At 32.7% G+C, this 14,530-nt stretch overlaps 1 protein-coding gene across 1 annotated transcript in view; it reads left to right on the top strand.

Moving 5' to 3' along the window:
- Positions 1-14,530, top strand: part of TLL1 (tolloid like 1) — a 260,424-nt gene that overhangs the window by 113,102 nt on the left and 132,792 nt on the right. The window contains exons 3-6 of the mRNA XM_060147159.1: positions 643-723; positions 2,223-2,375; positions 2,866-2,983; positions 10,755-10,933. Coding sequence (XP_060003142.1) covers positions 643-723; positions 2,223-2,375; positions 2,866-2,983; positions 10,755-10,933 — 531 coding nt within the window. The remainder of the gene's footprint in view (positions 1-642; positions 724-2,222; positions 2,376-2,865; positions 2,984-10,754; positions 10,934-14,530) is intronic.

Here is a 14,530-nt window from a genome sequence, read left to right as displayed (position 1 = left end):
CGTCCTTTTGGAGTCTCACCTTGTGAATTTTTTTAAATTTATGTTATTGGTTTTTATAAATTATAGAAACTAATTTTCAAAATTTATTTGAATACATTATAAAATGTCATATGCTATTAGAAATATCTCAAAATTTATCCAAGTTTTGGGGCAAAAGTTGCACTATACACTTGCTTTTTTTTTCCTGTTGCATTGAGAATTTACATACCTATGCTCTTCTAACATTTTTATTTCCATTTGCTGATTTGCCATCTGAAAATATTTAGTTTGTATTGGGAAAATAGCTGGAATGCACTCAACAGGAAAGAACAACTTGTTGTCATCTTATATAATACTATGTGATGTCAAGGTCACAGTGAAGAAAAATGTTTCAAATTATCAATAGATGATGCAATTGCCATGATGTCCAAATAAAGTCATTTAGATTGCTCTCTTAATTTCTCTTACCCCTTTAGTTTTAGTTACTGAAATTTGTTATTGTAGAATTTTTACCCTCTTCCAAGATTTATGGGTATTCATTACTTTAAGACCACATAAAAAGAGATGTCCAAAGAGAAATCAATGTAGCCTATTACTATTACTTATTTACAAGAACTTTAATTTACAGTGAAGTTAACTTACTATTTTCTTTTACTCTTTAAGGTGGATTTGGAGACCATGGTATGTCAAAGAAACGAGGGGCCCTCTACCAACTTATAGACAGGATAAGAAGAATTGGCTCTGGTATATCAATGTTTAAAGTTTCAGACACGATGTACAGTGAATATTATACTCATAGTAGTTCTGTTTGCCATTAAGCTGCAAATTATGGAAAGGATATATGCTGAGAAAGAGTCCTTTATTCATTGTTATTTTGTTAGTTGATATCCAACGTAAGTTTTTTAGAACTTAATTGGGGACATTTGAAATATTTTAGCTTATTTTCAGCTTCTCTTTAATAAAAAAATGTATTAGGTGTTTATTTTATTGTTGGTATGTATTTCCAGTAAATTGGTATTTCTATCAAGCACGGAGCTACATCAGTTTTAGTCAAATGGAAAAATATCATGGCTGTTTCTTTTGAAATAAAATCCACTTAAAGTAAATTGTCAAACTGATTAATTAGATTAAAAAAATAATTGAAAATATTTTTTACCCTTCCAAAAATATATATAGAAAACATTCAGAGAAACTGCCTTCTGGCTTAATGATTAGTTAATATTTAAAGTATTGAATTTATTAATCACTATTTGTAGATTTTAGAGTTTCTTTTTCAAGTCTTCTGTTCAAAGTTCATATCCTAACATATCTTAAATTGATTAGTACTAATTAAATATTTTAAAGTGCCTACTTTTAAGGATTAATTTTCCAAAGTGAAGATACTTTGCTCCAGGATATTAAAAAGTTAGACATGTTAGGAACACAGGCATAGGGCGCATACATTCAGTATTCGTTGTGTCTGAAGTGTATGTAAGTGGTAAACTATTTGCATAAACAATGATATATAAATAAGAAAAAAATAATCATGAAAATGTAGGAAAAATAAAACAGTAACAAAAAATTATGAAGGGTCATCAAGAAAAGTTAGTGACTGCAGACTTGAAAGCTCTTCCACAATAGACTGCATTTTATGTTGGCCTGTTCACCTTGTGTACTGCTCTCTAAATCTTTTCTGTTGTGTGGATATGAATCCCGAGGTAAGTGACATAGAGATAGCCCATTGTCCCAGAATCTGAGACCATATCTGTCTTATTCTATTTCATTTACTATCTCTACAGTGTAATATTCACAATTTTAAACTGTACTACAGAATATCAATTCTGATTTAAAGGACTAGGGATTTAGCAGGAGTAAGAAAGGTTTTGAACATCATAGGACTTTTTAAACAATGTCTTTTTAATTCTAGTGGTGAATTTCTTAGTGCTCTAGTAAAGTAGAAAACAAAAGAATTTTTCTGTGGCTTACAAAGTCTACCTGACTTCTGTCCACTGTGGGCTGTTGTATGGAAATTCATCAAATTTGCTCATACAGCATTAGAAAATAGTATTTTGACATGAACTACTTAAATATTTTAACACTTTTTTCAAGTATGTAATATAAATGAAGTTTTTCTTTAATGCATTTTGACTTCAGGCATATTTATATAAATGTGTAAATAAGGCATTTTACCTTGTCCTTTAAGAGGTAAATGATTCTCTGACCAAGGACTTCTGTTTCACAGAATGTTTTAAATGTCACTGCAGGCTTGGAGCAAAACAACACAGTTAAGGAAAAAGTACCTCTAAAATTCTCAGGGCAAAATGAGAAAAATCGAGTTCCCAGAGCTGCTACATCAAGAACTGAAAGAGTATGGCCTGGAGGTGTTATTCCTTACGTTATAGGAGGCAACTTCACTGGTAAGATATTTCCAGAGAGTCTATTTTGATAAAGAATTAATAATTATCATATAGATTAATTGTATATTTTTAAAGAATACTAACATATAAAACATAGTATTAAATGAAACATGAGAAATATTCCATTCACCTGAGTTGTCAGTTAGTGTGTCTTGAAATTTAAAAATGTATTTAGTCTTGAGTTCTAAGAATCTAAAGAACTATTCTGGTTTTTAAATTGAATTTCAAATGTACCCATTAAATCTGGAAGCTGATTTCAGCTGACAGGAATAATGTATGTCTCGTTCACAGAGCCTTGTACACACATACTTGTAGAGACAGTAAGCTCAAGCCTACTGATTATGAAGGAAGTGTCCACTCTCAAGAGTGGCTCACTGCAGTGGTCGGAGCTAGTATTCTCTGGTTGATGATAGAGGTGTTGTCTGACCTGTGCAGCCAGACCTGGGTTGGAAGAGCCCACTGTTTTATTAATGTCATGCCATTTTTCCAGGCAGCCAGCGAGCCATGTTCAAGCAGGCCATGAGGCACTGGGAAAAGCACACATGTGTGACTTTCATTGAAAGAGGGGATGAAGAGAGTTACATTGTATTCACATACAGGCCTTGTGGGTAAGTAGAACCAGGGAATGACTTAAGTAAATTTAGAAGGGAAAAAAAAATCCATAGGTAAGATTCACTTTTTAATATTTGCTTAGTATTTTGCCCATGAGAAAGTATGAATTTTACATAAGAGAATATTATATATTAAATAAATATACTCTTTGATCACAGACCTCTGTGCATCCTCCACCACCACAGCTGCCTTTCCTTCTGTTCTAACTATATGGTGGCATTGCCAACATCCCACTAACCTGAGTTAGAAACCTCAGTATTGTTTTTAGTGATTGAATTCTTAGTGATATCAACAGAAATATTTCTGTTGATATCCACTATGTCTTATGGTTTCCACTTTTATCCCATGTCAGTCCCGTGGTCCATTCATGTCTTTGTCCCCTCACACCAGCTGTACTCCAACTGCTCTCCAGTCTTGCCTAACCAATTCACTGCCACTAGAATTATCTTCAAAAAATACTCTTCAGAGCAAAATACTACACTTTTTGAGATTCCTCAGTGTTTCCTCCTACAGTGATATTTTCTAGATTTGCTTCTGACAGGATAATAATACTCTCTTCAAAATAAACTATTCTATAAGTTGTGAAAATGCTGTGTTAAATTTCAATAGGTATTTCTACAAGCAGTGTGCTAAACCTTACTAATATTCAACCAATTGAAAGAAATTTAGAGTACAGTGTTCCCTAAACTTATTTTAAAAAGGGAACACCCATCTCACCCTGTTAATAGTGAAGAACGTATATCAGTATTCCAGAACACATTCTGGGAAATGCTAGCCTGAGAATAAAACCTAGATGCTTGGATGTAACATTTAAGGAATGCCATGAACTTACCACAGCTTCCATCTGCTGCTTCTGCTGCCACCACTTCTCTCCACAAATTCCATAATCTAGCCAAGTTACAGTAACAGCAGTTCTCCAAGCAATGCTGTGTACTTTAAAAGACTTTTCATTGTGAAAACTTTCAAATTTTTTCTCCCTATATTTCCAGTTAGTTGGAACTTATATTTAAATATTTGAGTATTTAAATTGTTTCCATTTTTGTTTGTTTGTTTGCTAAGAATACTTGATAGGGTGTGCTGTCTACTTTACACTGCATCACATCAAGAGGCACATATGCCTGGACCTACCACTTTAGTGATACTGTGATTGATCAGTGGATTCAAATGGTGACAGCCAGGTCCCTCAATTGTAAGTTCCCATCATTGCAAAATAGTCATTTTCTCATGTTGTTCTTTTCTTTTATTCCTTCTACATTTATTAACTGAAATTCTTCTATAAAGAGGAATTATCTCTAATCAACTATAAGTATTTGAATACCCTCTATTATAGTTCACATACAGAAGTAAAAATAAATGCATAATTCCTTTGGAGGAAATAGTTCATGCCCTAATGACACATATTTTCAGGGTGGAGGAAGTATATATTTCACTAGGTATTGGGGGCATTACATCATCTGGCTTTGTTCTACCATATTTTCCTAGAACATTTAACTTAACTTAAAAAGTAATGAGTTTTAATTTTGGCCCTACTTAAGTGACATTAGGAAAAATTATACATTATTATTTTTCTGTATATTTTGATAGTACCATAATTTTTTTAGCTGACTTATTTAAGCAATGTTTTCTTCTAAATTACTCTAATTACTTACTCTTGATAAGTTTTGGTTACATTTGAAGTCCCAACTAATTCTTTTTATGTATTTAATATTTTTAAATATTAAGGACCTTTTAAGGTCCAAATCTAGACTGTCCTTCCTTCCTTCTGATTATCTAATAGGAGTGGATATAGCTCAGATTACATATTTCTAAATATATAATGTATTCAAATCAATACATCTTTTCTTTACCCACCCTTCAATTCTGTAAATACATGCAAAGCACCAATCACTTATTATTTTATTGCTCAAATTCTGTTTGTAACAAATTCATATTTATACTCATTTTCTTTTATTAATTTGGCTCTTTTCAAAGTTTTCCATTTCACTTGTTTTATCCTGCTAAACTATTTTTCCCCATTCACTATCATTCCTTCATGTTTGTTTTTGTGATATTTTAGTTGCTTGAATGCCTTTACTTTCCTTTTTCATCAGTGGAAATCTTTCACATATTTCATGCTCACCCATTTTTGAGCTGCCTGCAGTGGGACTTTGCTCTACAGCAGCTATAATAGCTCCATTTCCACTGTTGGTTCAAATGTCTACCTTCATCAATGATGAGAGCAGGGAGCTTACCTCTGTGTCCCTCATGACACACAGCACATGGCATTATAGGTAGGTGATCAGGAAAGTACCAACAATTTACATGTCAGCTAAAGTACATTGTGTGTAATCCTGAGATTAAAAAATGTAAGAATTCGAAGGGGGTTGAAGAACATGTACTTCATCAATTTAGAGATGTGAAAACTAAAGTTATGACTTTCCCCAAGGTACTTAAATCTGTAGTTACATTCCTGAAATTGGACTCGAGTTTATTTGTGACTGTTATAGTAGTAATGTCGCATTTTGGTGATTTGTTTTGGTGCTCATTTTCCAGTTCAAAGTTTGCCCTGTATTATTTTTTCAGTGATAGGAAGGATGATACTTTTTATGAAACTTGATCATTGGCCTGCTAATCATTCTAATCATTTTGTGACTTCTAAATTTCATTTGAAATTACCATTATTGGCCACAATTTCATGAAATTATGGTTATTTCATCATTCTTGCTATGATAATGCTGCATTTGTATCTCATAAAAATCAATTTAAATTATTAAAGAGTTTGACAGTTGGTATCACACAAAATAGTGAAAGCCATCTGGAATAAGATATATTTTGAGTCAAACATTTAACACTCTATTGGATTTAGTATTGAGTCTTTTCTCCTATAAGAGCTGTGGCATATAATGTATCACATTTAGCAATACCTAGTATAAATATCCATAGAATATGGAGAACCTTTAAGGTGGTGACATTGATATGGATGACAACATTTATCAGTTCTGTTTCTAGCTTTAATCTAGAAGGCAAATGTGTCTTATTACTCCTTATCATTATCATCACTTTCATTGAGTTTACCCACTAAGTCAGACAACTTGTAGCTCTTGCAATTTTTAAAAATAAAAGCTAAAATAATCTCCATATTTATGGGAGGAATTATTAAATATGGAATCACCTATATCATTTAGAGCATTATATTTCCCATCTTATTCTGCTACAGTCAATTTTTATTCAATAAATATTTATTGGGTGTCTAGTTCCATATCAGGCCTTTGATAGGTGGGAAAATAATAAAATTTTAAAACGCAAAAAGTAGAAATCAGACCTTTTTGCCATTTAGCTCTAGTGTATTTCTTATTTTTAAGTTGTATTATAATCGTACATTATGTTTATATATATCTGTATGCATGTTTTTAGGTATATGATATCTTTGCTTCATCTGCAGTGGACATAAGCTTTAACCCTCATTATTGACAAAAGGTTTGAACTGAGCTATACATAATTTTCAATGAATGTCTATTAGCTTCAGTGGCATTTATTTATTTTACAAGATTATTAATTATAAACAGCAAAGTGTGAGACCATTTAATAATAGAAGTTGTTTGATTTTATTCTTTGTAAGTCAGAGATTTATGTAACTGAATTTATTACCTTCATCTATTATATGCTGATTTTTAATGATTACTAAAAAACAATCAAACAAACAAACGTAGAGTTAACTTATTTTCTAGGTTTCATATGCTTTAATTGTATTTAACTTTTGTCAGTTTAATTATTCAGACTGTAACAGTAGTCACTTATTCATCCTTTCCTATTGAATTCTCATTTTGTGCCACTTACTATACTAACTTTGGGGACTATAAAATTGAATGTAAGTTGTTTTCTCTCTGCAAGGATGTTATAGTTAGGCAGAGGAAGTGTGCTAGCCAGGATTCTTGTTCTCAAGCAACAGAGACTGGCTAACTTAAGCAGAAAAAATGGTTTTTTAAAGGAATTTATAGAATTATACTAATAGAAAAAGTGGAGAGCCAGGCTGAAGGAGGAGTCTCCTTCTTGCTGAAGCAAGAGCATGTTGAACCCCTCACCTTGAGCATTTCCACCACTTCTTTGGATGCTTGCTGCTAATTACTAGAGTTAGCTGTGTCCTGCACTTAGGAGATCTGTTCTTTCAATAAGTATTTATTTATTAAAATTTTTGACTTTTTATTTTTCAAAATTTTTCCAGTTTTATTGAGATATAATTGACATAACATAGTGTTTTAGGTGTATAACATGATGATTTTAGACTTGTATATATTGTGAAGTGATCACCACAATAAGTTTAGTTAACAACCATCATCATACTTAGTTACACGTTTTTTTTTTTTCTTGTGATGAGAACTTTTGAGATCTACTCTCTTAGCAACTTTAAAATATATGATATGGTATTGTTAACTTTAGTCACCATGCTGCACATTACAGCCTCAGAAATTACTTATTGTGTAACTGGAAGTCTGTACATTTTGACCCCCTTTCATCCATTTCACCCACCCTTAGCCCCCACCTCTGGCAACCACCAATATGTTCTCTGTAACTATTGAGTTCTGTTATGTGCCAGGCTGTATTCTAGGAGCTAGCATTATAGCATGAGCGAAACAGGTACACTTTCTGCCCACCAAAAGCTTACATTCTAGGTGGGGAGGCAAAAACCCTGCAAAGATAAATGAAATATAAAATATTTTAATAGACAATAAATTCTAGGACAAAAAGGAAAGTAGTGTAAGTGGGATGGAAGGACATTTGCACAGAACTTGAAAGAGGAGGAAACAAGCCATATGTATATCTGGGAAACAGAGTTTCTGACAGAGAAAATAGACGGTAAAAAGACTCTGAGGCAAGAGTATTTCTGCATACTCAGGGCACAACAAGGAAACTTCATGGCTCGAGTGGAGTGACAGGGATGATAATAAGAGACAATATCTATATGATAAGATATTTGTGTGTGAAGATTGTGTAAGATCTTATAGTTTTTTTTAATAAGTGATTTGATTTTCCTCTGAGCAAAATAGCGAGCCTGTGTCAGTCAGCTTAGGCAATTTATGACGTGGTAACAAACAACTCCCAATTCCCAGGAGCTAGAGCAACAAACACTTACTCCTTACTCTTACTATATATCCGCCACTGGTCAGCTGTAGCTCACTCCAGAGTCGTCACTATGGTGTCCAGTCTGATGGAGAAGCCTCTTTTTGGAACCTTGCAGTTGTAGCAGAAAGAATAGAAACAATATGGTCAACCATATTTGCTCTTAAAGATTCTCTCCAGAAATGACACAGTTTTTGCTCACATGACATTGTCCAGAGCAAGTCACATGACTAAACCCAGCAACAGTAGGGTAGGGATGTATAATTTTCTCCTAGAGAGGGGTAATGAATACTTTTGAATATTGACACAATTTACGACATAGTCATTGGAGAATATTGAGTAAAGAAGTGGAGTAATCTGAGTTTACATTTAAAACATATCTTTATTCTGAGAAAAGACTGCTGTGGGGAGGGCATAAAGCTTACAGGCAACTTTCTTTGTGTGTATAGGTTTTGCTCCACCAATCCGAGGCCAAAGTAGGGAATAGCGGGTTTTGGATTACCTTCTTACTCTCTATGGCTTAGTGAGGCTTCTCTAAAATTGGTAAAATATTTTCTTGAGAGGACAGGTAGGGCTTATAATGGCCAAGCTTTAAAAGCAGCACTCAAATTTGAAACAGAAAATCAAAAGCCATGTACAAGAAAATGGCCTCAAACCTGGATGGAATTAGAAAGAAACTCAGACATGTTAAAACCATGTTTTTATAAACTGTGCATATTAAAAATAAATTGTGCATATTAACCTGTCATTCCATACATAATTGTATGTGCATATATTTAGCTATTTAGTCATTTGAGCATCTAGAATTCTTCCATTCCTCGACCTGTAGTATTTCAGAAATCAAACCACCACATTTTTCTTCACAGGACCATTGTAAAAGCCAGTGTGAAATGTATTTGTGCTTTCCATTATGAAACCCCATCTTATTTATTGGAAATTGTTATAGGTAAAATTATGCTAATAAAAGGTGTTTTAGATTAAAAGAATCAACCACGTTGCTTGACTATCTCCTGGATTTTGATTTGCAAAGTACTTTTTTCTCTGAATATAACCAGCAAAAATGATTCAGTGTGGGTAATTTAGTTGCTGTATAATCCTCAGATATTTCACTTTCATCACTATTGCTTTATGGTAGCAAATATTTCAGTTTAAATCTCTCCAAAATTTGCAAATTTTGAGTTTTGCTACACCTAATACTTTACTATTTCAGTATGTAATAAATAACTATGTATGTATAAATTTTAAAGTCATGGTAAAAAAAAATCTACCTGAGAGCAAAAATACAATTCCCTGATTTTTTTCCCTACCAGTTACCTCACTTTTCTTTCTTTTACTGATTTATTAAACTTAATTAACTCTTATAATAGATTCATAAATAATAAGCTGAATTACTTTTTCTAACTGGCATTTAAAGCCTACAGAAATAATTGGAATGACAAATGTGCTTACTCTGAAAAGTGAAATTAGTGAAATGCATTTTAAAAATCTGGGCAATTAATTTTGGGCAATTTCCTCTTTTAACTTAATAAATTAGAAAAGATGTTCAGTGTCCAGCACATTTTGATTTCCATCTATTCAAGACCAGTTATTTACTGCCCTCTATTGCTGTCTAGAGGGGTGGCCCTTAGATAAGCTATTTTAATGTAAACCCTAAATTTTGAAGTTTTAAGTGTAATTTTGTTTATAACTATGATTGTAGTTACCATATTATTATACCATTTAAAGCTCATTTTAAAGTGTGTCCGTATGTGTCAGCCCTTGCATGTGTGTGCACACTCTCTCATGCACACTGACACACATGCATGTATGCCCACACACACAAAATGAATAAATGGAATATCTATATTTTGGGTAGAAAAGCATTACTGAATATGTATAAATATCAATAAATTGAAGAAAATTTGCAGGAAGATGCTCTGCATGCTTCACATTCTGAAAGTCCAAGAGATTCTTTCAGAAGGTGAAATGGACTATCACACTAAACATTTGCCTGACCATTTGACACAGTCTCATAATTCTACCAGTTGTTGATTTTCCTTCACCAGTCAACCATTAACCCTAGATAATTCACCTTTTGAAACTAATTTTCCTTGATTGATTTCTCTTAAAAGTTCTCTTCTTTAAAAAAATTCTCCCATGAAGAGGAAAAGTAATTCCTTTTTTAATTAACCAACATTTTTCACAAACTTAATTGTTTTTCTCAAAGAGGAAAAATAAACTTTGTTTTTATTTTTAATACTGAAATAATGGATTATTGTTAGATAACCATATTGACAAAGTGGTTGCCTAAATGGGTTTTGAGGATAAAAAATTGTATTAGAAATACATGTGAGTTGATGTCTTGAGTTTAACTATATGTATAATAGCCATTAATCATCATCATAAGTATTTTATTTTCTGATTTATCTTCTGAATACTCCTAAAAATTATTTAAGGCACATCTTCTAATATATGAATTAGTACAAAGGCACTTCAATAGATTATTTGGGGACTTGTACATAAATCTACCAGGATTACTAGAAATTTTTATTAATGAAATATTTATTAATGAAAAACTGTTCTGCCTCTGAATGTGTTGGACTTTACAGTTCATTACAAAAGTTTCACCCTACTGTGATTCACTCAGAATCTCCCTGTCCACCACCATCTTCACTTTCTACTTTATTCCAGATGCTGCTCCTATGTAGGTCGGCGTGGAAATGGACCTCAGGCTATCTCTATTGGCAAGAACTGTGATAAATTTGGAATTGTTGTTCATGAATTGGGCCATGTGATAGGCTTTTGGCATGAACACACACGACCAGATCGAGATAATCATGTAACTATCATAAGAGAAAACATCCAGCCAGGTGAGAGGCTTCAGAATGTGTTGGGTTTAAGGTTGACTAAATATCTTTTAAATGTATTGTACTATTTAACTTCTTAAAAAATGTGAACTGATTTTGTTGATATTGTAGATCAACATTTTGCTTGATTTAAAAATAGCTGGTATGTTGTTAATTTTTTCCTGCAGATCAAATGATCTTATGCATTTTTTAGGCTTGCTTTTTTTCTTAAGATTTAGCTATTTTATATCCAAACTTCGATGCTTTCCAAGAATGGGTGTAGGCTATTAAAACATAATATTAATAAATTTTTAAAAGTATTTTCTATACTTAATACTATAATTTATGTTGTTGGCTTTTAAAAAGGGTCCAGGGTTTGCCACAAAATGTGCTGCTACCATACAAATCTATATTATATCAGGGACAATTTCTGGAGAAAATTCCAGGGAAGTGAGTCATTTCCAGGATAGTCCAAATATTTTCTCGAGATTTCCCCTGAACTACACTAAAGACAAATTCTTAAGAATGTTTTCAATAGTTTCAGTAGTTCAATAGTTAATATATAATTAAAATTTAATTTTCTCCAACAGTTGATGTGTGATAATCACCTCATTTAGTTTTTCATTGTTTTACCTTTCATAATTCATAAAGATAAGTACATTTCAATTGCCAGAAGAAAAATCCTGTTGTTTAGAATTGTCTTAGAAAGTTGTGTGTATTTCAAGCAGAAGCAAAGCAGAAATGTGTCCTTATTTCCTTATTCATGGCCAGTTTTCAGTTACAAACATTTAATTCCTTAGAATTTCCTGTGATTTGCAGCATTGCTCTATTTATTTGTTCATAGCATATTTGCTGCCAGTTATTTATCGAGGCACTATTAGATGTTGGAGATACTTCATGAAAATTACAGAGCTTAGTGTATGTATATCCATGTATACAAATGATTGCAAGCGAGTGAGAATAGTGTTATATTGAGAACACAATCCAGTTCAAGCAAGGTGTGACAAAATGTGCCTTGCGAGTCAAGGGAGACGTCACAAAGGAACTGAAATTTAGAAGTAAAGGGGTTCTAAGTGCCCAGAAGAGTGATGGAATTTCTAACTGGAAAAAAATAAAAGCATCATGATCAAAGCTACAATTACAGATAATTGAATCATTTTTATTTGCCCAAATGGCTGCATGGTAAGTTACAAATGAGAGACTAGTTGGTAATTACCAAGGGAGATTAGATCATAGGGATTTTCTATCTGAAGCTAAGAAATTTAGATTTTATCCTCTAGCTACTGGATAATAATCAAAGGATTGAAAGCAGAGCAAGTTCAGATTTAAAAAAGAATTATTTCAGCTGTAGGGATTATTAACTGAGAATGGGGATATGGGGGTGGGGAGGATGAACGTGACATCAGGGAAACCTATTAGAAACTTAAATAAATCGTTTATAAGAGATGACTAAGTCCTCAGTTAGGGTGGTGTAGGCCAAGAAGAAGGAAAGGAATAATCTTTCAAAAATATTTTAAGAGAGACATCATGTGAAAGCAAATCTTCAAGATTTTATTTTTAGGCAACAGGGTGAATGGTGGCACCATCAAATGAACTAAGAAATATGGATAAAGCAACATATTTTTAAGAGGAAGAAAGACAAATAATTTCATTTAGCATATCCTTGAGTTTGAGAAGCCTTTAGATGGTCCAAGTGGAGATATTTAGTAGACAAAGGAAAGGTGAGTCTAGACTTTAAGATATCTAGAGATAGAAATTTGTTAGTGGATTTCACTGCCTAGGAAAATATTGGAGGAAGAAGAAAATAAGATTGTGGGTAGAATATGGGGAACACCAATATTTAAGCAACACTTTGTAGAATATCTCTCAAAGGATTAAGAAAGTTTGGTCTAAGAAGTAGGAGAAAAATCAATGAATGTGATGTTACAGGGAAGAGATCACTTCAAGAATAAATAAGTAATCTGTAGTGTTGAAAGAGAAGTAAATAACATCTATACTCCCAATATAGAAGACTCTAATGCCTGACCAGCTATCAAGGTTCATCTTATACTTTATATCATTGGGAGACAAAGAGAAAATATTTCTGAAAATTACTCCAACTACCAACTAAATGAAAAGTTTTCTATCAACCACAGTTACTAAGTTTCCTCTATTATGTGGACAAAATAACTTATAAAGGAAGTAACTTCCAAGAATGATTCTTGCTCTTAAAAATAGGACTCTGGTTCAACATAAATTTATGTAGCTAAAACAAGCAGAAATATATAAATAGTATGTAAATGTATAATACTTAACACAGTGCTAAACAATTTATGGCTTTTCATATTTTTGAGTCAATATGACTCATAATGTTGAATCATATTTTGAGTCAACATTCAATCTAATAGAAAGCAACAATTTATTTCATGAGATGTCCTGAGTATTTGGAACTCCATGCATATTTTGTCATACCTTGTTTGGATTCAACGATATTCTCAACATATGATTATTCTCACTTTTCTCATTCACTTGCAGTCATTTGTATGTATGGACAGTTGGCCCTCCATATTCATAGGGTTTTGCATCCGTGGATTCAACCAACCTCTGAATCGAAATTTCTTATTCATTGTACTAAACCATTTTATATAAGGGACTTAAACATCCACAGATTTTGGTATCCAAGGGCTTGCTGGAACCAGTCCCCTGCAGATACTGAAGGCTGACCATACTATAGCAAGGTAATTCTAGTATGAAAAATTCATATTGGAGAATAATCTTCAGCAAATTTGTGACTTACTTTGGCTCAGAAATTTTAGATCAAGTGTTATTCTAAGGCAACGTCTAATAAGTGTGGACTTCAGCTGCATTTATATGCAAAATTAGTGACTATGATAGGAGCCAATTTGGTACAAAGATTGGATTACTTTAATCCACTTTAGAACATGCCTTCAAGAAGGAGGTTGTCATTTTTTAAGAAATTGTTTAGGGTGAGTTCCACTGGTGCTCTGTATCTCTGATCCTCTTCTCTTCTGTGATGAAATGTCTGCTTTTCTTTATTTAGACCAAGTATGGCTGTGTTCTTTTTAACTAGCACAAAACACTATGTCACATACATGGTAACTGCTCAGTTATATACATCAAAATGTATTATTGAAGTTGCTTCATGTTCCACTTTCAGAAATTTTTATGAAACATTTTGCTTTAATTAGAGAGTATACTCACATATTGTGCTTGAAATTTGAAATCTCCAGTGGATTATAGATTAATATTAAAAAATCAGCCCCACAGCTTTATAAAAATCTCACCTTAGAATTGGTTGTACTAAAATATACTTAGCATGTTTAATGAAGAAGAGAGTTTTTAGCAGTTACTTCTATCAAAGGTTGAAGATAATGCAGGGTATTTCCCGAGAATAGTTGTAATACAGACAGATAAACCAGAGATTTGTGGAACGTGTATTTTACTATATGGTGTGCTTAGTTCATTGAAAACTATTCATTGTGTGAATTCATTGTAAGGCGGATTGAAACACTTTACTCTGGGACTTGGGTTCTGTAACTTCACGCTGATTGTTTTATCTTTAATGCTCAAGTGAGTATATCAGACTTCCTTATCACATGTAGGAAAGATATTATACTCTGT

Source organism: Lagenorhynchus albirostris, chromosome 4 (genome assembly GCF_949774975.1).
Source record: "Lagenorhynchus albirostris chromosome 4, mLagAlb1.1, whole genome shotgun sequence".
Taxonomy (NCBI): Eukaryota; Metazoa; Chordata; class Mammalia; order Artiodactyla; family Delphinidae; genus Lagenorhynchus; species Lagenorhynchus albirostris.
Note: the sequence above shows the minus strand (reverse complement) of the source record. Positions and strands in the feature narration are given on the sequence as shown.